The sequence below is a fragment of the Melampsora larici-populina genome (genome assembly GCF_000204055.1).
Source record: "Melampsora larici-populina 98AG31 unplaced genomic scaffold MELLAscaffold_32, whole genome shotgun sequence".
Lineage (NCBI taxonomy): Eukaryota > Fungi > Basidiomycota > Pucciniomycetes > Pucciniales > Melampsoraceae > Melampsora > Melampsora laricis-populina.
In genome coordinates, this window is record NW_006768796.1 from 635,035 (window position 1) to 655,792 (window position 20,758).

The following is a 20,758-nucleotide window of genomic DNA, read 5'->3' on the forward strand; positions in this document are numbered from 1 at the left end:
GCTTTGCAGGATTAAAATAACTCGTTGGCTTGTATTCCTTGGGCCTTATAGGTCACCTTTAGAATTGTATCAGTAATTTTCTTCTATATGTTTTCGATTTCATCCCTGAACGTGTTATCTTCAAGCTGGATCCGACCAGACTAGACAAACAAAACTTCCACCTTGGCTTTGGGTATTTGCCCTCGATTGGATGTACTGCTAAATGGATGTCTGAAATGATGTGTGATTTCCTTGTCAATCTAGACTACAGTTTTTCTATTCCAAAAGAAAAAAGATGAAGTTCATGTGATCTAGACTCTAGTGACCTTCATGGCTACCGGAGAGTGAGACTATCTGAAGAATCTTGAAGAACCTCAACTCATATGATGGCCATAACTTGGATATCACTTGTGTAGAGTGTTTGGCTGAGCATGGTGTATATCTCCTCCTTGAGTGCTTTTGAAGTTGTGATTGAATTTTGAGTTTCATATTCCCGGCAGCACGGCTCAAGTGACGTCAATCTTTTCCGATCGAAGTTTGATTTCTTGATTTCCCATTTTGTAACTTCAAAACTCGAGCCAGTTCATATCATTTGACATTCACCACACTTTTCTTCTGAAACACCAAGATGTCTTCCACTGCGAATCAAGTTAGGTCAACAATCTCATTCATATCTCTTGTTATCAATCAGCTCACATCCTGTATCTTTCACATCTTAAAATAGATTATCAAATGCAAGGCAGCGATTGCATGGGAAGCTGGAAAACCTTTATCGGTGGAAGAAATTGAGGTCGAGCCACCAAAGGCGAATGAAGTTCGAATTAAAGTTGAGTCAATAACTTGTAAAAACTATCGTTCTTCTTCACTTGATATATCCTTTGCTGATCTCAATCGATTTTGTGAAACCTTGATAGATCCTATTCACTGGTCTTTGTCACACAGTCAGTCTAAACTTTCATGTTTTTTGGGTTCTCTCTTTTGTTTTCTGCTATGAAGTATTAGCAGTGAAGAACATATCCAAAGAAAGGAAGAAAGTCACAAGTTGATTCTGTTTTAATTTCGCCATAGGATGCATACACGCTCTCTGGTGACGATCCCGAAGGCGACTTTCCAGTCATCCTTGGTCACGAGGGAGGCGGTATCGTTGAAAGCGTAGGTGAAGGAGTAACCGAGGTGAAGGAGGGTGATGTAGGTCCAAACTGTCGGATTGATTCTCAATGATAACACTATCTTCGAAAGTGGTACTAATTTGTTTTTCGCGGGGGATTACTCAGCATGTTATTCCGCTTTACACTGCAGAATGTAGAGAATGTCAGTGCTGCATTTCGTACGACACGTATCACCTTGTTGCTCACCTAGCATCCAATTCACGATTGAAAAGATAGGCAAATTTTGTAAATCTGGCAAGACGAATGTCAGTTTTCAATGCTCATTTCATTTGTCTTTCTTCTTGCTGCTGAAACATTGATGATTTTTGTCTTGTTTCGATTCCATCACATCATTTTATGATCTAAGCTTTGCGGAAGCGTCAGAGAGACTCAGGGGAAGGGGGTAATGCCAGATGGCACGGTTCGTTTCAAATGTGGTGGCAAGCCAATCAAACATTATATGGGCTGTAGTACATTCAGTCAATATACAGTGGTTTCTAAATTCAGTGTCGTGAAGGTTGTTGTAAGTGACATATTTTCATTCTTTGTTGATATCCGATGCCACAATTAGACAGAAGGGACAGTTAATCAAACCGATGACCACGTAGGACAAAGCACCCTTGGACAAAGTATGCTTGCTAGGCTGTGGTATCACTACAGGTTTCGGAGCAGCGACAAAGACAGCCAATGTCACTGAAGGATCTACTGTTGCAGTCTTTGGTATCGGTTGTGTGGGGCTTGCTGTTGTCCAAGGCTGTGCTGCTCGCAAATGTAGCAAAATTGTGGCAATCGATGTCAATAATGGCAAAAAGGAGTGGGCTATGAAGATGGGGGCTACTGATTTTTTTAACCCTAAGGAAGTTGCTGCTGGAAAAGATCTAAAGCAAGTCTTAACCACGGAATTTAGTGACGGAGGATTTGATTACACATTGTTGAGTCAATCTGTCTTTTCCTTTTCTATTTCACCAGCTCACAAGTGTGGTCAATTTATGGTTTCCTGAACAGCGACTGTACTGGTAATGTGAACGTTATGCGAGATGCATTAGAAATTTGTCATAAAGGTATTCGATGACTTGATTTATTGACCTGCTATTGATCAAGGCTGATGATGAAACGAGTTAGGCTGGGGTGTCAGTACAATCATTGGTGTGGCGGCTGCAGGTAAAGAAATTGCCACGAGACCATTTCAATTGGTCACTGGAAGGAGATGGCAAGGTAGTGCGTTTGGTGGAGTCAAAGGCCGCACAGAGTAAATTGTTCTCCCTTTTGGCTCATCTATTCCTTTCTCTGATTTGGTAAGCGTGCTAAAATGATTTTTCTCGGTCAAAAGGATTCCAGGCATTGTCGACGATTACTTGAAAGGAGTTCTCAATGTAGATGATTATGTGACCCATCGCGTCAGTCTGAATTCCTCGTTGTTTGACATTATTTTCAAAACATACTGTGGTACATCAACTGATCATAACTCTATGGTGTAACACACCAGTGTACCTTAGATACCTTAAACAAAGGTTTTGATGATATGAAGAAAGGAGAGTGTATCAGATGTGTAGCTGATATGTCTAAATCATGAATCTAGCCTACGCTACAGCTTTTCATAAGGGGTTGGTGAATTGTACGCAGAATGTTTCTCACTTTCAGATATTGTAAAAAACAAGATGCGTAAAGTTGCATCTTGCATTGAGGAAAGTGAAATGTTATGCTCAAAGAAGCTTTCTGATTTGCTGTAAAGAAAACAGCCTAAAGAAAGGATTGTAAAATTGTCCTCTGATACCTTCAAATCTCGAATTATATGCACAATATTTTATGTGTGATTGTATAGCGCAAAAGATGGTGTTGCAAAGTTGCATCAAGAGGATTTCAATAAAAATTCAGAACAATTTCAAGTGAATTTTGAAGTATTTTCAATAAACTTTCAAAGTAACTTCAGCTAGACAGCAGACAATACCGCAAGCGCTGCGCAAATTTTTGTGTTTGCAGTGCGGTTGCGTAGTGTTTTTTGGCCCCGCAATAGCACCGCTATATATTGCGGGGCCAGAGCACCGCAACCCGGTTTCAAAATCCCCGGTACCCGGAAACCCGCAACGAAACTGCGTTTTCACTCCGCTATTTCCGAAATATAGCGGAGTGAAACCCTTCACCCAGGTTCCTCATCGTCGTCGTCATGACCTCCCTCCACCACCCTCCATTGCCACAATACACCACGATACATATACCAACCTGGCCCAAGATGGACTGTGGCGTTTGGACAGGCCTTCAAGCACCAGAACATGGCACCTGGAAGTGGAAAAAACTTCAACTCTGGCCCACTTGTGGGTCCGGCTTCCTTATTCGAACGACTGCTGAGAAGATCGTAAGGTAAGAGTTTTGTGATCATCGAAAGAAATAGCAAGCACTCGAACTGACCTTCATCACTATACTACCTGATCTCTTTTACATTTAGAATGGCTATTGCCAATGTCGTTTCGCAAACCTCCTCCCAAAGCCTCCAAGTCCCGGGGAGGTCGTCAACTAGATCTCTTCGCCCAGCTAGTCCTTCCCGTTCCCAGCCTGGCTTTGTGATCACTCCCAACGATTCTCGAACCGCTCTCACTCGTCAGTCAACTCCTGTTGAAGGAAGCCCTGGTCCCATGTCCAATCGACTTGCTTCACCTCGACCACCAGCTGTAAAACACAAGGATTCAACTCTTCCCACGGCGAAGTCTAAGAAGACCAAGGCCAATCCAGAAGGAAAGGTAAGTCTTATCAATAGGTCCAGATTGCTCTATCATGCATGAGATAGATTCTTGATTGGTTTTGTATTTGTAGAATCGATCATCCACCAGTAAGCGTGTCAGGTCACCTTCACCTGCTTCATCCAGACTCAGCAGGACACCCCGTTCATCCAAGCGATGTAATGTTGGAGCTTCAGCACCTTCTTCTGTTGGGTCACCCCAATCATTGAAGCGGACTGATGTTGAAGTATGTGTTTCACATCTTTTAAAATATTCTCGAACCGATTCACGTATTTATTTTTTATGAGATTAATGACCCCTTTCCTTTACTGTCACCAGGTATTCGAGATCCCAGATGGAGTGGACGTTGATCAAGAGTCTTCTATTGAATTTGTCTCGTCTAACAACAAACCCGGCTACAACGAGTCTCAGAGTGTCCATGTGAAGCACCTTCTCAAGTATTTTCATGAGCCGATTGTAAGTGTTTCAATTCACATCATCTCGGTCTCTGATTTACTAACATCATCAATTTCTTCTAGGATTGTATTTACAAATGTCGATATTGCAAGAAGCCATTCAAAGGTGACAAGACAGGGACCTCTTATTTCAATTTACGAGGCCATCGCGACGGTAGTGCGACACGACCTGTTTGTAAAATGCGACATAAGGCCATCCGTGACGGAATGACTCTTCCACCTTCTTATCATGAAAAGCAAGAGGTAAGCAAAAAAACCGAGAAAGGTACCTTAACATCTTTTGTCAGCGGTCCCACCTTCACCGTCGACCTCCTCAACATGATCTTAGTCATGTGGGTCGTCCGACACGCCCTTCCTTGGGCCCGATTTGAAGACCCAGCTCTTCGAGCTGCTTTTCACTCTATCAACCGAGGTACTCTTGTTCGATCTAGAACGTGGGCAGCTCAGCAGTCAGTAATACTCTATTCAGGTTTGCACGAAAAGGCCATCAATACCATAAAAGTAAGTTTTTGCTTTTTACTCTACTTTCGTATCTTGAACTAATTGTCTATTGATCAATATGTGTTTATAATTCTTGATCTTCAGACAAACAAAGGAAAGTTTTTTTTGATACACGACGTCTGGACCACCAAAGGGAACCAATACGCCTTCATAGGTGCATCAGCCAATTACATAGATGACGATTGGAATTATAAGTCAACTCACTTGACTCTCAAGATGGTAGCTTGGAGACATTTTGGGGCTCTCTTAGCTCGACCCATTGGTCGATTTTTGGTCCGCCACGGTCTTCATAAGAAGATAGGTTTTTTTTTCTGTTTACAATTTTTTTAACTTTTATCTTTGCTAATTGTTCCTTTTTATTTCTGTCATTACATGTTAGGTCAGACAACTGACAGTGGAGGGAATAATGGTCCTATGGCCAAAGAAATTCAAGATATGTTTATGAATGCGGACGATCCTGTTAGTTGGGACAGTTCAGCACACCATGTGCGATGCTATGCCCATAAACTGAATCTCACAGTTGGGCATGGCCTTCGAATCCTTGGTCAGACGATTACTAGTTCAAAGCCGGCAATCCCAGACGGCATTCCACTGCCCATTCCGACTCTCGAGGTGAACAATGGTGAGGATGGTATTGATATGGACGATTCAGAAACCGATGAAGACGAAGGCGACGGCTTACCGGAAAAGCCTGACGGTGTTGATGATGAAGACGATGGTATTTTAGAACCGGTTGTTTGTGAAAAAGATGATATCGTTGCACTTGCACTTGTCAAGGTAACATATTTCATAATGATCTCCCTCTTTCATCTTTCTATTCTTCTCAGTGTACCATAATACAAGCTAACCTTTTGTTTCCTATACTGTTCCTTGTGCTAGGTGGATACTGTGAGCGGTCAAATTGCAAGTAGTGCAGCAAGGCGAAGTGATTTTAAAGCTTGATCGGCTCGTATGGGATACGAAGGTAGAATGTTGATGCGTCCTTGCAAGACTCGGTGGAATAGCCACTACCAGAGTCAAAAGGTGGCGTGTGAGGCCCATGAGGTATGTACAAATTTAATTTCATATAATCACATCATTATAAACCATAAGCGCTGACCACATCTTGCCTTTTAGGTTATCAACTCAATGCTCGCAGCCGACCGGAAGGCCTGTTTTTTCAAGGGAGTTACCATTTCTCCTGCAGAATGGCACACAGTTGAATTGGTTAATAAGGTTTTGAAGGTATTGATCTTAACTAGTCCGACTTACACATGAAGCTAAAGTTTTGTTTTGCTTTCTAGACGTTCGTAGATGCAACTGCTCGGGTTGAGGGGAATGGACCTACCGGTGCTACAGTCCTAGTTGAATACAAGCGGGTTATTTCCGAGCTCGAAGCCATTCAACACGAATCACAGGATTATGCGAGCATTGACAAATCGATCAGTGAGATGATCAAGTGGCTCAGCAAGTATCAACAGGAAGCTGTCGAGTGTGAGAGTATAGTCTTAGCCACGATTCTTAACCCTCGATTGAGAGGGAAGTTCTTTTCCCTCCATTATCCCGAACATGAAGTTTCGGCAAGCTTGTCGATTGAGAATGCCTTCAACAATCAAACAGAAGAATCTCAAGAGAATGATCCATCCCCGAATACTGACAACAAAACTGGTACTGGTCTGAGTCCTACCGAGCAAGAGCCTGACACATTTGACATCTTTGGACCTTCAACTTTGGGTACTACCAAAGCATCCTCATCCGAGCTCGAGGACTACTTGCAAGGAAAGTTTCCTATGAAAAAGGACCAAACCATCCTGGGTTGGTGGAAGGTTTGTTTTTTCATTCCATTTCTCACTGATTCATATCGCACTATACTAATGTGGGCTCTTTACAGGAACATCAGCATCACTTTCCCATCATGTCACAACTCGCTCGTGATTACCTGGCTGTATCGGCAACTTCTTGCGCTTGTGAGCGAACGTTTTCGGCGGCGGCGGATGTTTGCACACCGTCTCGTGGTGCAATGCTACCCAAGACGATGGAGCGGTTAGTGGGGTCTCAAGCATGGCTGAAAGAAGGAATGATACCAGAGGGTGACTTCGCAGAAGCAGCCAAAGCTCTCCAAGATTATATTTCTAGTGTATCGAAAAAGAAAAAATAGTATATTGGTGTTTATTTCTTTTTATTCTCTACATACAATACAAGGTAATAGTATAAACAAATTATATGATTTCATTTTATTGTTTTCTCTTTTTGTTACAAATGTTAAGTGCAATGATGCGTATGGTTTCCGCAATATTGCGAGTATTGTGGGCAATATTGCGTATATTGCGCAGAGCGCAACATTTCGGCAATATTGCGAAAATATTGCCCTATACCCGCTCCGCATCCGTGAGTAAAAAATTCAGACCCCCATTGCGGTCTGGTTGTGTAGCGCCTTATTGTGCTGACTGCGCAGCGCAATCAAATTGGGCCATATTTCGTTGCGCTGCGTTGCGCTTGCGGTATTGCAGCAGATACACCAGCAGTCAATCTGTCCACAGTGGCACAGTCTAAATTGTGGCAACTGGAAGTGAAACAGCTGAAGTGAAACAGCTGTCCTGCAAGCATCATTTCTGGGGCCAACATGGACAATTGGAGTTTATACAGATGTAGGCACTATCTTTGAACACCTACCCGACCAAATGGAAATGTAGGCTGCAATATAAAGTATCCATTCCCATATATGTAGCCCACTAGCAGTTAGGCGGCGGGCGCCGCTCGCGGACTTTGAGCGCCAGTTTGATGTTTAACCAATGTGGCAAAGTCAAGCAAATACATCAGAATCACAAATTCAAGACATTCTCCCAACCCCAATACAGATGACCACAGAAAAATGTAACAAAACAAACATTAGGCACCCAGAGAAATTATGAATGCTACCATGTCACAGCCCCCTAAACCAAAACACGGGCAAACCCTTCATAATTGACTAACATTAACACTGACTCACAACCAATCAACAACCAACCAGACGGGCCAAAGTAATCATTTGAGACAGCACATAAATTGAAATAACTGCCACCAAACCGGAAAGAAATTTTGATTAAACACTATTACTCATTGAACCAATTAACTGAATGCTATAAAAGGAAAAAAATAAGAAGCGTAAGTCAAAGAAATTATGCATGCACCAATTCTATAAGAACCAAATACATACCAACAATTCAGTGTGACTCATTTTGTTAGTGAAAACGCAACGTATGCCATAAAGTGAGCAGGAAGCCGCCAAATCAGGATCTTCTACACCTGAGCCATTCCAAGTTATGAATATAATGGTTTTGAAATTATAAGGAAAATTAACAGGGACATATTCTAAATGTTTCAACAAAAAGTACCAGTACTTTCTTGAGTGCCAATAACTTGTGACCATTACTGGGAGATGGAATGACAGGATACACAGCCCCCAATCACAAGTGACTGGCAGCCCAGTACATCCAATGACCTCAATATGTTTTTAATTTGTTTTTAGTTTTTTTTAAAGATGTTTTCACTATGATGTGTAACATATCTCAACCAGTTATCATATAGACCTTGTCCAGTCATCAGAAATATCCTGACCAGTCACTGGCAAACTCCCACCTGAGTGTTGAACAAGTGTTCAACAGCTATGTAAGCTACACATTGATAACTACATTTTGAGAGTGATCCAATGATCAGATCCACAGCCCCCAATTGCTGGTCACTGGCAGGACTGGGCATCCTATGACTTGAACCTTTTCTCAGTTTTTCATTTATTTGTTTTTGAAATGTTTTGAATATGCTGCAAAACATACTTCAACCAGTTATCATACAAATCTTGTCCAGTCATCAGGAACATCTTGATCATTCGCTGGAAAGATCCCAAATGAGTGTTAAACAATTTTGACAGCTACAAGGGCTTTGGCAGCTCCACCCCCCATTGGTAACTCCGCCTCAGTCATCACTCTTGCCTTGCACTTCCTGAAAATCCCCCACACAGGCTCAGTACACTGCACGCACACATGAAATGAATCATGTCCGCATGCTTGTTACAACCATGTACACTTGCTCAGGCTGTCAATCTTGCCTTTGATGTGCCATACTCTTGTCAGTGGAGTTCATCACATGATGTTTCCGGTGCTCAATTATGAGACAGATTGCATCATCAAAGCCTATTACTTCACTCTTGCACACCTCATAATCACAATATCTTGATTTTCATCAACTTTGGTCAATATCAATCAGAATTACCTTGATTGTAACATACTGGTATGGACCCAGCAAGTCAAGTTCAATCAAATGAATGTCTCACAATCTTACAAATCATCCCTCTCAAGCAATTCCAATTTCATGGATTTTAGACTTCAAGCAGATCATCATAATTCACCTCACAATTATAATCAGCATCAACAAGCACCAGAACTCAATACTTTTTTGTCTCTCAACTTCCAAATTCAATTCAAAACCAACCCAATATCCAAAGAAAATGATTATCAGATCAAGTTGGCAATTTGATAAACATATTGGGTCTTTCCTTCTTCAAACTACAAATCATGTGAGATTTGTTTCTACAATAAAGTCTTTCATTGTTCTATTTTTGTCCAGTTAAACACAATGCATTTGTAGTTGTTTACAATTTGTACAAATCAATCACAAAGAACTTATTTCTCAGACAACAAATTTCAATATGTTTGTTTTGTATTCTTTAATGATATATAAACAAAAGATTTCAAGTAACAGACAACTTTGAAAAATTCATCAATAAGTTTCAAGTTTAGAATGAACAAGAGGTTGATTATAAGCTTGAAACAAACAAACCAAAATCCAAGACTTGGAAAAATCCAAGAAGGATCAACTAAACATCCAAAGTTCTCTGAAAACCTATTTTCCTAAAAATGTTAGTTGATAAGCTTGATTCAACTGTAGAGCCTATAGTATTTGGGTATGAAAACTGTGATAAATATTGAATCATCTAAAGACAATGATTATTGTTTCAAAGAATTGAGATTCTAAACTGGGTGATGATCTCAAATTGACTTTTGCTTCCATGAATTGATCTTCCCATCATTTGGTGTTGTTTCTCAAGACAATCGATTAGATTAGATCAAATTTGATAAGATTTATTGGTCGATTTTGAAGGAAATTGGAAAGTTTGATCCAAATTCAGGTTCTGGAACTCCGATCATCATTTAGGTGAACCAACTCTTGATACTGGATTTTTTGAGGATGATTATGATACAAAAAATTCAGCTGCATCGTAATAAACTTGACAATCTATATCAGTATACTTCAATCAATCATTGTGCTTATGATAAACCGAATATATGGTCCAACAAGGGATTCTCATTTTGAGTGAGTGAAAATGGCCCCGAGGTGCAGGCCCTGTGTGATCAGTACACGGGCCATCTCCTCGATTTCAGTGAGCAAAAATGGCCTCGACGTGCGGTCCTTGTCAAATCTGTACGCGGGGTGTGTCCTCATTTTATGGAGCAAAACGAGCCCGACTTACATTCTTCAATAGGGGTACACAAACATCTCAACCCGACCTAATAAAACCCATGGCAACCCGATTGATTTTTGGATTTTTTAGCGCCAAAAACTCAAAATCAATCGGGTTGGCACGGGTTTTTTGGATGGGTTTTTAAGGTCGGGTTGAGATGTTTGTGTACCCCTAATCTTAGATGATAGAGGTAAAGGAGGTAAAACCTGGGTCAGCCCGAACCTCATTCTCCGCTTTCCTTTTAGAAATTACACTTTCAAATTCAGCTTTGTCTCTAGCCAATTGACAAGACTGAAAACTAAAAGCACTGAGAGCAGTATTATGAACCTCAATAGAATTGATAAATGCTAAAAGTGTATTTAACAGAAGTAAGTGAACCAGAATGTTGAGAAGAAGATAGACTCAATGGAGAGAATGAAGGTAGATGATTTGATAATGGTTCAGATCAACTGGACTCAGCTGTTGATCTGAACCATCACTTTGTACTAATGATTGAACTGTGAAACAATTCTGATGTAAAAGAAAACAACGGAGAAAACTCTCGACGTTGAAAGATATCTGTGTAAAGGCTTTAACACAATAAAAGAATATAAGACCTCTTGACAGCGAGTTGACGAGACTCGAAGAGATCAAAAGATGAACAAACCTTTAACACAATAAAAGAATATAAGACCTCTCGACAGCGAGTTGACAAGACTCAAAGAGATCAAAAGATGAACAAACCTGACAAGGTTTGTTAAAAAGATAAAAGAACTTTTAGATTTCTTTTCCCAGACGGTGAGGAAAAAGCAGAACTACAACTTCTAAGACCAACACACCTTTAACACAATAAAAGAATATAAGACCTCTCGACAGCGAGTTGACGAGACTCGAAGAGATCAAAAGATGAACAAACCTGACAAGGTTTGTTAAAAAGATAAAAGAACTTTTAGATTTCTTTTCCCAGACGGTGAGGAAAAAGCAGAACTACAACTTCTAAGACCAACACACCTTTAACACAATAAAAGAATATAAGACCTCTCGACAGCGAGTTGACAAGACTCAAAGAGATCAAAAGATGAACAAACCTGACAAGGTTTGTTAAAAAGATAAAAGAACTAATAAAAAGAGTTGAAAAGATAAAACAGAGAAACGAAGAGAAGTAGTTTGATTAACAGTTATCTAAATGTTAGTTGAGCAGAAAAACATTACCTTTTAGATTTCTTTTCCCAGACGGTGAGGAAAAAGAAAATCTAAAAGGGGACAAGAGAGAGCTGATGTATATAAGATAGAAAACGAGAGACACAAAGTACAGAAAACAATTGCGCAACAACCATCCCTTGCATACAACTCATACCGGTCTAACCATTCCACCAACATTCTCTTCTCGCCTAACAACATTACCAAGTACCCCTTTGATTCATGATTTAGCTCCTAATGATTCATTTCTAAATAAGTAAATCTTAACGCTTGAAGGTCTTGACAGTTGAGAACTTGAAATCAAAAGTGAATTTGATTGAAATCCAATATGATGTAGGTGAGATCAAGGTTGCTCAGAATGCAGTTAATTAATGCAGACAATATATGATTAAGGTATTCCTTGTAAGATATTAGAGACTGCAGTGTAAGTTTATGTTCCGCAAGACTATCAATCAAATGAAAAATTCGAGATGAATGATCAATCCAAGATCCAATTAAAATCAAGTCTTGCTTAATTTTGTGGATTAGATATTCCATTCTGATAAGCTTTGACAAAGTTTTGAGAAAGACAATACACTTCTTTTAAATTAACAGTTCCTTGAGCCAAACTAGCTAAATCATAAACAATAGCAACCTTTACCAGCTGAAACTTTTGATTGAACAGATGATTCTGAAGTAGGTGTAGCTCCAATTTGAATTGAAATCAAAGTTTCAACACAACCAGGTGTGGTTAATTGTTTTTTACCCAAAAAGAAACAGGAAACAAGGGACAATTTTCCCGCAGGAAAACCAATTGTATCTGACTCAGTTAATGAGCCAAAATGTATTATTTTGGTCTTAAATCTGTGTTATTTGTGCATTATGGCTCAGAAACTACACTATGTGTAATCGGTCTTCCCGCGGGAAAATTGTCTCTTGTTTCCTGTGAGAGAAGATAAAAAGAATCAATCAATTCTTGTTTTATTTTGACTTTTATTTTGCTCGAAAAATAACTTACAAGACTATCTAATTTGACATTCTCAACTGGAACTTCATGTTCAAGTTCAATTGGTTGAGAATTTATTCCATCAATTGAGTTGCAGGAGTGAGAGAAGGAGAGGCAGTTTTAGTCCAACTATGACTTGCTACCATGATAGCCTCTGCTGCTTTTAGGGGTTTTGATGTCAATTTTAGACAAAGTTGTTGTTGTTGTTCATGTTGGTGTTTGTATTCTGATTGGGTAAGCTGGTAGTTTTTGATTTGGGTTTCTCAGGATGAGTTACAAAAAGGTCAAAAGGTCTTGAAGATTGAAGGATTAGACAGGAAAAATGTTGTACATGTGATACTACATATGGGTTCATGGAAGTATGTTGACAGTTTCCCACATGAAATATCAGAGTTGAGTTTTCCAGACAGACTTATCCGGTTAGCTGAGCAGAATTTCTGTTGAATGAGGAGTCCAGCCTTTTTTACTAAGCACTGGCTAAGGCAGGACACACAAAGGCAGATGTGATTAGATACTTTTTGGACACAATTGTGAGCTGTCTACCCTCCTCAATGTCAAGGGGGATCTGGCAATCCTTGTGTTTAATTTAACTTTGATTACTTGAGGAGAAGCAAAAATGATGCTTTGAGAAGGCTTTAGGTGGTGTTAAAAGCAAATCAAGCATTTGGTGGACATGGGTGTTTAAATTTGTGTAAGGCAAGAAATCAAGTTGAGTAGGTTCAAATTGGGGTCAATGAAATTGAGTGAGAATGTGATGTGAAAGTGAGGGAAATTTTGTTGTGGGAAGGTCGTATTGGACCATGTGAGCTTGGGGCCAAGTGCTTTTGATAACCTGGTGCAGATGGACAATGGATGAACATTATTGGAAAGCTAGATTGGTAAAAGCAACAAAAGCAAATTTCAGGGGAACAAATGGAGAGGGTCTTGTAAGAGCACATTAGCACAGACTTGACTATCTGACCAATCAGTTACAGTGCCTTTAAAGTGAGGAATTGGGGAGACCTTCTTAAAATCAAATGAGCAATCGATACACTTTGTGTGGAAGACAAAGTTGTTTGATTGAGGAAGTTCATACCATTTTGGATTTGACTAAGCTTTGTGTGGAGAAATTGACAGAAATGAAGAGATAGAGGGGATGGATGTTGAGGTGAAAATATGATGTTGGAGACCAACAAAAGAAACCCAAGAAATTTCTAGCTGAAATCAAGTAGGTAAACGCAGAACATGTGGCAGGGTGAGAAGACCAGAAGATAAGAGAAAGTTGTACCCTTTTTGTATTCAGATCTGAGAATCTTAGGGACATCAAATCTGGATTATTTGATCTTGAGGAGATATGGGACAACAGTATATATATGCCCTGTGTTTCTTCAAGATTGGGTTAAGAACTGGTGGAGATCTGGTCCATGCCCAGTTGAGAACATCACAATGACTAGTTGAGTATCTGACAACTGGTCAACATATATATCAAAAAACTTGTCAAAGACTGCATGATGTAAGGTGAACAACCAATTGGAGACAAATTAAAAACAAATTAAAAACATGTTGGGGTCGCCAGGATGTACTGGGCTGCCAGTCACTTGTGATTGGGGAATGTGATAAAACATGACAATACATTTCTTCATTTCAACTCACATAAAACCTTTTGAACTCACAACATTGTACGAGAGTAAACATATCACATGGCCGGACATATATAATACTAAAACTAATGTAAATAATGAGAAAAAATATTTATTGAACTTGTACTTGGCCATCCTGGAGCAGGTGTTGTACTGGGAGGCTTGAGTGAACTTTTTGCAGACATGCACATTAGGATGCACTGAAATTGATGAACAACGACCAAGCCTAATGCCGAGTTTGATGTAAAACTTCCCAGCATCAAATTCATACAGGCTAACTAATACTAATAGCACAATAGAACACGTTATCAGAATCTGTCAAGTTTGGTACAAGCTTGTAAATAGCAAGTAATGGTGAAACTTACAATCAACCTTCCAGGCAATCGTCTTCTTCGGTTACCTTGGTAATCTTGCGCTTGGGCTGGTATTGGGCTCGCTTTTTCGGGACTTGCTCCAATACGCCAGCGGTCGTCGCCGGGAAGTCATCCACCAAAGTTTGGGAAGTGCTGGCTGACCGTCCTGAGCCTGAAGACAAAGATACAGACGCCTCATTGGTGGAGCCAAACGTAACACTCCTTATGCCCTCTGGCGCGTTCATTGGTGCCTGATTTTGATTACTCAAAGTCCTGGGTTTGAATCTGGAATCCGATGTATCAGTTAAGCTTATCAAATTGAATGAGTAATGAGTGACAGTTTGTACTTACTTCTTTGGCTTCCTGAGTGTATTAACATTATCCACGTTTTGTGTATCGTTTTGGGATGCTACATCTTGAAAGCCAGTGGTCATGTGAACTTTGTTTGCCTGTAAATGTAATTCGTCAGTTAGAATGAATGAAGGAAAGTTGAATCATACCAACTTACTACAATAATGTAACATGAAGTTTCTTCGTTGAAATCCTTGATAAATCCATGGAATTGGCATTCTCGCCCTATCCTGACAATTGAGGCAATTTTTGCAAGGTTGAGAGTAGGACATTATATACGGTATTTGACTGTGCTTGTACGGTCAGTATTCATCTGGCAGCAGCCGACAGTAAGACTCAGGGAAAGTTAGAAGTGAGAGGGATAATGAGACCTACTATGGGGTGATAATCCGAGTGCTGAACCGTGAATACTGTGGTTACAACCGGTTCTTGGTCTGGTGTCTTTTTCATGTACTGGCAGCACTCCTCAACAATCAAATTGATTGCAATCACAATACCTAGACCAGTAATCCCTACGGAATCAACTAAGTCGCCTCCAAAATTGTCACGTGGGCCTAACATGACAACATCACTTCCCTCAAAAATGAATTGATTGGCCTTTGTATCAGGGGAGTTGGAGGGGAAGAGAGCTCCATGCAAAAATTACACATGGTTCTGATGCAACTTGAACTTAGCGCCACTAAAACCTTTGGCCACAATTTCATAAAGCAGCGGCTCGTCACGGTCGGCACCACCGCAGCCAATACAGATTGTGTAAGTTCTGTACTCAGATCGCCAACCATTGTCGGGTGAGATCTGCAAATAGGATCATGGATTGTTAGTATGATGAAGGGCAAACTCTATGAACAGGAGTACCTTCTCTTCAACCTCGAAATTACCGGACAAATAGATACCACGATACATGGCAGGATTCAAATCTGACATGTGGTTGGGTATGAGATTTGTGTGGTACTCAATTACTGATGTAGAACAAAGAATGTGCGAATGAAGTGGAAAGTCAGCGTTGATTGAGGCTGAAGTCAAACAAGATGGCAGGCAAATGTAGCAACAATAATGAATGGACAGCTGAGGTCTGGTGCTGGTATTTTGTAGGACTGAATACCGTTGAGGTACTACCTTTTTATATTATATTTTTGATTCAACCAAGGCAACCAGCCAACATACACAGGGGCCAAAACAAGAGCTCACATAGAGGTCAGCATGAAAAGCTTCAAGTTTTATTCAAGATTTCTTCTGGTTTCCTTCCAAAACTGAGTGCATTCAGCTCATGTTGATCATGTAATCAGACATGATCAACATGAGCTGAGAGCTGAGCAGGTGAGCCAAGCTTCCTCAGGTTTTATTGCTTAGCCAAGAAGCCTGAGGGAGGACTACCTGATCCGCTCAGGTCATCTCAGGCCCTGCCTGAACGCTCAGTCTGTACAGACAGTTGTAAGTACATACACAGGAAGCCTCATTCTCCCTCCTTTGTCGAGGAACTTTTATTCATGTAACCACTTGAAAGTGGAGATTAGCAAAGCCCCAACTTAACTAAGTCCCAGTCTGGACCTAACCAGTTGATGGAACTTGGGTCCAGACTGGGACTTAGTTAAGTTTGACTGGGACTTAGTTAAGTTTGCCCTCTCCCTCGCAAACACTCCTTGAGGACCGAGTGTTCGCGACAGAGAGGGACGGGACAAGTTTGAACAAAGCCACCATCCTTCATCTCACAAACCTACAACAGCCACTACCAAAACAGCCATTCACGACTACATACTACTACTACTACCGCTATCGATTCAAATTCAAATTCAGATGGAAACAACAGTACCACAACTAAACCAACAATTCAAATTCCAAACCATCACTATTTACTAAATCACATCATACTTTATTAGCAGTAGCTTCGTTTAGTAATCTTAGAAATTCATCAAACCATCAAAATCAAACTACTCTTAATAAATCTAATCTCATCAAGCAAAGTATAGTATTGGAGATATCATCATTCAGTTCATCTCAGATTTTTTAAATGATCAAAACTATCAAATTCGAATTCGAATTCAAATTTATCAAATTCTAAATCAAAATCCAAATCATCATTAGATTTAGAAATCTTATTGACTTCTTATGATTCAAATCAATCATTAACTTTTCAAAAATTAAATAGTACTTCTTCTTCTTTAACTCATTTTTTACTTTATTTCTAAACTATTTCATTTATTCGAACAAATTATCCAATTCAATTAACAACATCTCAATAAACATCATATCAAAACCCCATAGTTTCTTATTTGTACCTAATTGGTCAGTCTCTTTTCATCATCATCTACTAAGGAAGTTCACAATCTCAACCTTTACTAAATCTTCAATGCGTTTCATTTAATAGGTTATTGTCGTATCATTCCAGCAACAGTTTCACAACCTTATATGTCATATCATCCAAAGTATTGTACAATTGCATATTTAATTTCACAACTTTTAGATGCAGTAGATGGTCAAGCTGCTAGAGCTTTAGGACAACCTCGTAGGTACGGTGGTGTATTAGATATGGTCCCTGATCGGTTAGTTTTCGTAGGTACGGTGGTGTATTAGATATGGTCCCTGATCGGTTAGTTTTTTTTCAATTGCATCCATCTCAACATAAACACTCATCTTTCTCTTTTGAATTTGATTTTTCTCAGTTCTATGGTTGCAGGATCAAAATCGCACAAAACTGTCTCAAAGCAACAAAGTCAAATCTTACATTCATATCACACAAACTAGAGGAAGTTATCAAATCCGATATGTGAAATGAGAACGACGATACCGATCTTTTTGAAGTATGTTGGTGAAATGGACTTTAGAATTGAAGATTGATTGTAATTGAGCTGACTTCAGTTGTTGTTGCTGCTGTTGTTGTTGATGATAGATTGATGATAAGTGGGATTGAGAATAAAATTGATTGAGATGGTTTTAACATTGCTTTTGATTTTGATTTTGATTTTCAAGACTTATCGATTTGGATTCGGCTTTGGATAGTTTGATTTTCACTAAATTTGGAATTTTGATATGTCATGTCGATTGATAAGTTGTAATAGACTATTAACCTCTTGAGTCTGGAAGCTTTGCAAAATCTTTATCGAACTGAACGATCTCCATACTCGAGCGTGGACAACGAGATCCAATTGATTCAAGAGAAGGTCCTACCAAAGGAAGTTGATTGAATCAGTTTAATGGTATGTGATTTTGAGACCAAAGATGCTATGATAGAGAGAATCGACCTACATCAACAATTTAGATTGCGATAGGAAACATCAACAGGATGAGCTCGGATGGGTTGAAAGGCAAGCTTCCCCATTCCAGGCTCCTTTCCCTGCGGTCACAAAGAGAAACAGAAGTAGAGAAGAAATGATAAAAAGAAAGGAAACTGAGAAGAGCAAGATTTAAAGAAACGAGGTGAGAATGAAAATGATTGGGTAGCGAATTGTTAATGATTTGAGGTGCGTGGTTTGTTTGTTTGTTTGTTTGTTTGTAAAGGGTTAGTTGTCGTGGTCGGGGATGAAGTTGGAATGGAGGTGAAGGTGTTGAGGTATTGATGCGTCGATTGTTGGATGTTCTTGTTTTAGTTGAGGGGTGGTTGAGATGTCGGCTTGAAGTATCAATATAGATCAATATGTCGGTTATTGGAGGGGTTGTTGAGGTGTCGGGTGTAGGTGATGATAAGAAGGAGTGTCGAGGAGTGGTGTTCGATTGGAGGTGGATCGAGTAGGTAGACGGCGTTGAGGCTGTGGTCGCTGTGCGTGGGTTCTGTTGTGGAGGGGGGGACCGGAGTGGGTCAGAGAACGGATCTGTCAACGCATGTTCTCGGCCGGTATTTTGGTAGATTTTGGTACAAAACCGGTTTTAACCCAGGTTTGGTACTTTTGTACTTTTGACAGACACAACACAAAAAAATATATGTACCGATAAACTCTTGAAGCGCTGTATGGAGACATGTTTACATGTGTTTTTTTCTTTCAAAGGCTTGATTATAATGGGCACCATTCTGAGTATGTGGAGGTGTGCCAGTTGATTCCTGAGTACTGATCTATGCTCAAGGAATGCTCATTTGGAATGCTCAATCAAGATGAAGATGAGCATGCTTGAGCAAACTTGAGCAAACTTGAGCAAGATGGAAGTTCTGCATGCTGATCACCTGAACACAACCAAAAATTGTGACATGAAAGGATATTTGGAAATGATGGTTTTTAGAACGAATATGGAAGGCTTTTCATGCTCACCGCTATGTGAGCTCTTGTTTTGGCCCCTGTGATAATGTGTGAAATAAAATGTTGCATGCGGCGGCGGGATACAAACTTTCAATGATAACCAAACTTGGAATGCTTGACCACTGTGTTGGGGGCAAGGAAGTGTTGCAGCTTCATGCAACTTTACAGATCAAAATCTGGGTTATTTGCTGGCGTAATGATGTATGAAATCGAATACAATCAGAAGTGACAAATTGAATGTCAGTAAGAACGGTTTGCGCCCGAGATGTGGAGTACATGGGATTCACAGTTTGGGTACGTTGGGGATGTGCAACATGTAGCACTGCGTCCACCGTAGACCTTCTCGACGTGGAGATGGTTAGATGTGTTGTGTTTGTCCAAAGTTTGTATCATGTTTGGTCAAAGTTTGTTCCAAATGCCCCTTCATGCTGCTCAGGAACAGCCCAAGCAAACCGCGTATCCTGGTTGAGCAGGAGTTGCTGACCCTCAGAGCAGCTCAATCATTGCCCAGCTCACACAGCACTTGTACTCGCTCTTCTTCTTAGTATACTGAAAAAAGAACTGCAAAGAAAACTAAAAAAATATGACAAAGTCCTTTGTTTAACGAGTGCTTGTCTCTGTTTTATGAGTATTCTTTACTAATTGTAAGAGTATGATATCAACACCAAGAAGGGTGTTGCTCCCAGTTTCAACACGAAAAATGAGTAGCTACCCAGACTTGAGCCCGAAGGCTAATCACAGCTTGCGACGCTGAGAGCAGTCGATCAGAGTTCTTTCATGTAGACTCCTAGGTTGACTTTGTCGGTCAACACTCCGTCTACAATTGAGAACCTTCTCACTCCTGCGAGCTTTGAGCGACAAGGTTTACATCACTCCTTCTCCGCCTATCCTATCCGTTCCCGTGTTGGTCAACCTAGAATCCCACCTGGAGCTTATCAAGCGATTCATGATTCCAAGCTTCTTTCGCCTTTGCGATTCACCTCCACTGCCCCACCAAGAGGTCAAAAAGCCATCTCGGGCGTGAATGGAAGATATCAACCCCAAGATGTTCCTTCCTGAGTTCCGTGAACAGACTCGACCATGGCAGGAAGAAGACCTAGAAAAGGCGGAGGTGGAAAGCAAATTATCAGACACTGAGAGTCTGATGGATCCATTCCTTCATGATCATAGAGTCTTCAGGATGACGGTTGAATCCTGACCCATACTTGTGTAGTTCTATCATCAGCACGTTGTTCTTTGATTTTGATATTTGATCGTACATTTCACCTGTTGTTCTCGATTTTATACGTATTTTATTTTAGATTATCTCAAAAACCTAACCTACTGGTTCAGTAGGCTTAGTCATTTCCGTAGCCTTGAGTTGATAAATTCAAAGCTTTCAAGTTTCAAAAGTGTCTCTTTTTAAGGTGCAATCACACCCAACCATCAAACTTAACAATCAGGTTCATCTCACATGCATGTATTCCGCTGCCTCAGACAGGGCTTAGTTGGTGCATTCTTCATCTCGGCATCAATTCCTAGTTTGAAAAATCCTAAAGTCATGGTCGCGGCACAATTTTCTGTTGTGAAAGCGCGCTACATCATCACCTTAACAAGTTTCATTCACATGGCCGGAATTGTTGTAAGAGAGCTGTGATTATCATGCATGGGTGTCTTAATCACTTCTCTTTAGTATCTCTTCCCTCTTTGTATTCAAGAAATCACAGCCCCATTAAATTATGACCTTCTGACTGGGTCTCATTTCTTATTTA

At 40.2% G+C, this 20,758-nt stretch overlaps 3 protein-coding genes across 3 annotated transcripts; 2 read left to right on the forward strand and 1 right to left on the reverse strand.

The window, feature by feature from the left end:
* Window positions 1-607: 607 nt before the first annotated feature.
* MELLADRAFT_53123 (uncharacterized protein) lies at window positions 608-2,700 on the forward strand (the record flags this gene model as incomplete). Its single annotated transcript, XM_007412663.1, has 12 exons — window positions 608-628; window positions 704-805; window positions 894-920; window positions 1,048-1,167; window positions 1,254-1,325; window positions 1,495-1,650; window positions 1,736-2,033; window positions 2,105-2,108; window positions 2,133-2,188; window positions 2,250-2,376; window positions 2,458-2,524; window positions 2,614-2,700. 12 exons carry the CDS (start codon window positions 608-610, stop codon window positions 2,698-2,700), a joined length of 1,137 nt encoding a protein of 378 aa, XP_007412725.1.
* An 11,744-nt stretch (window positions 2,701-14,444) lies between these two features.
* Window positions 14,445-14,954, reverse strand: MELLADRAFT_89748 (uncharacterized protein; the record flags this gene model as incomplete). The annotated part of the gene is made up of 3 exons (XM_007412731.1): window positions 14,445-14,715; window positions 14,782-14,879; window positions 14,931-14,954. 3 exons carry the CDS (start codon window positions 14,952-14,954, stop codon window positions 14,445-14,447), a joined length of 393 nt encoding a protein of 130 aa, XP_007412793.1.
* A 2,233-nt stretch (window positions 14,955-17,187) lies between these two features.
* Window positions 17,188-17,352, forward strand: MELLADRAFT_89749 (uncharacterized protein; the record flags this gene model as incomplete). Its single annotated transcript, XM_007412664.1, has 1 exon — window positions 17,188-17,352. One exon carries the CDS (start codon window positions 17,188-17,190, stop codon window positions 17,350-17,352), a length of 165 nt encoding a protein of 54 aa, XP_007412726.1.
* Between the last annotated feature and the right edge of the window lie 3,406 nt (window positions 17,353-20,758).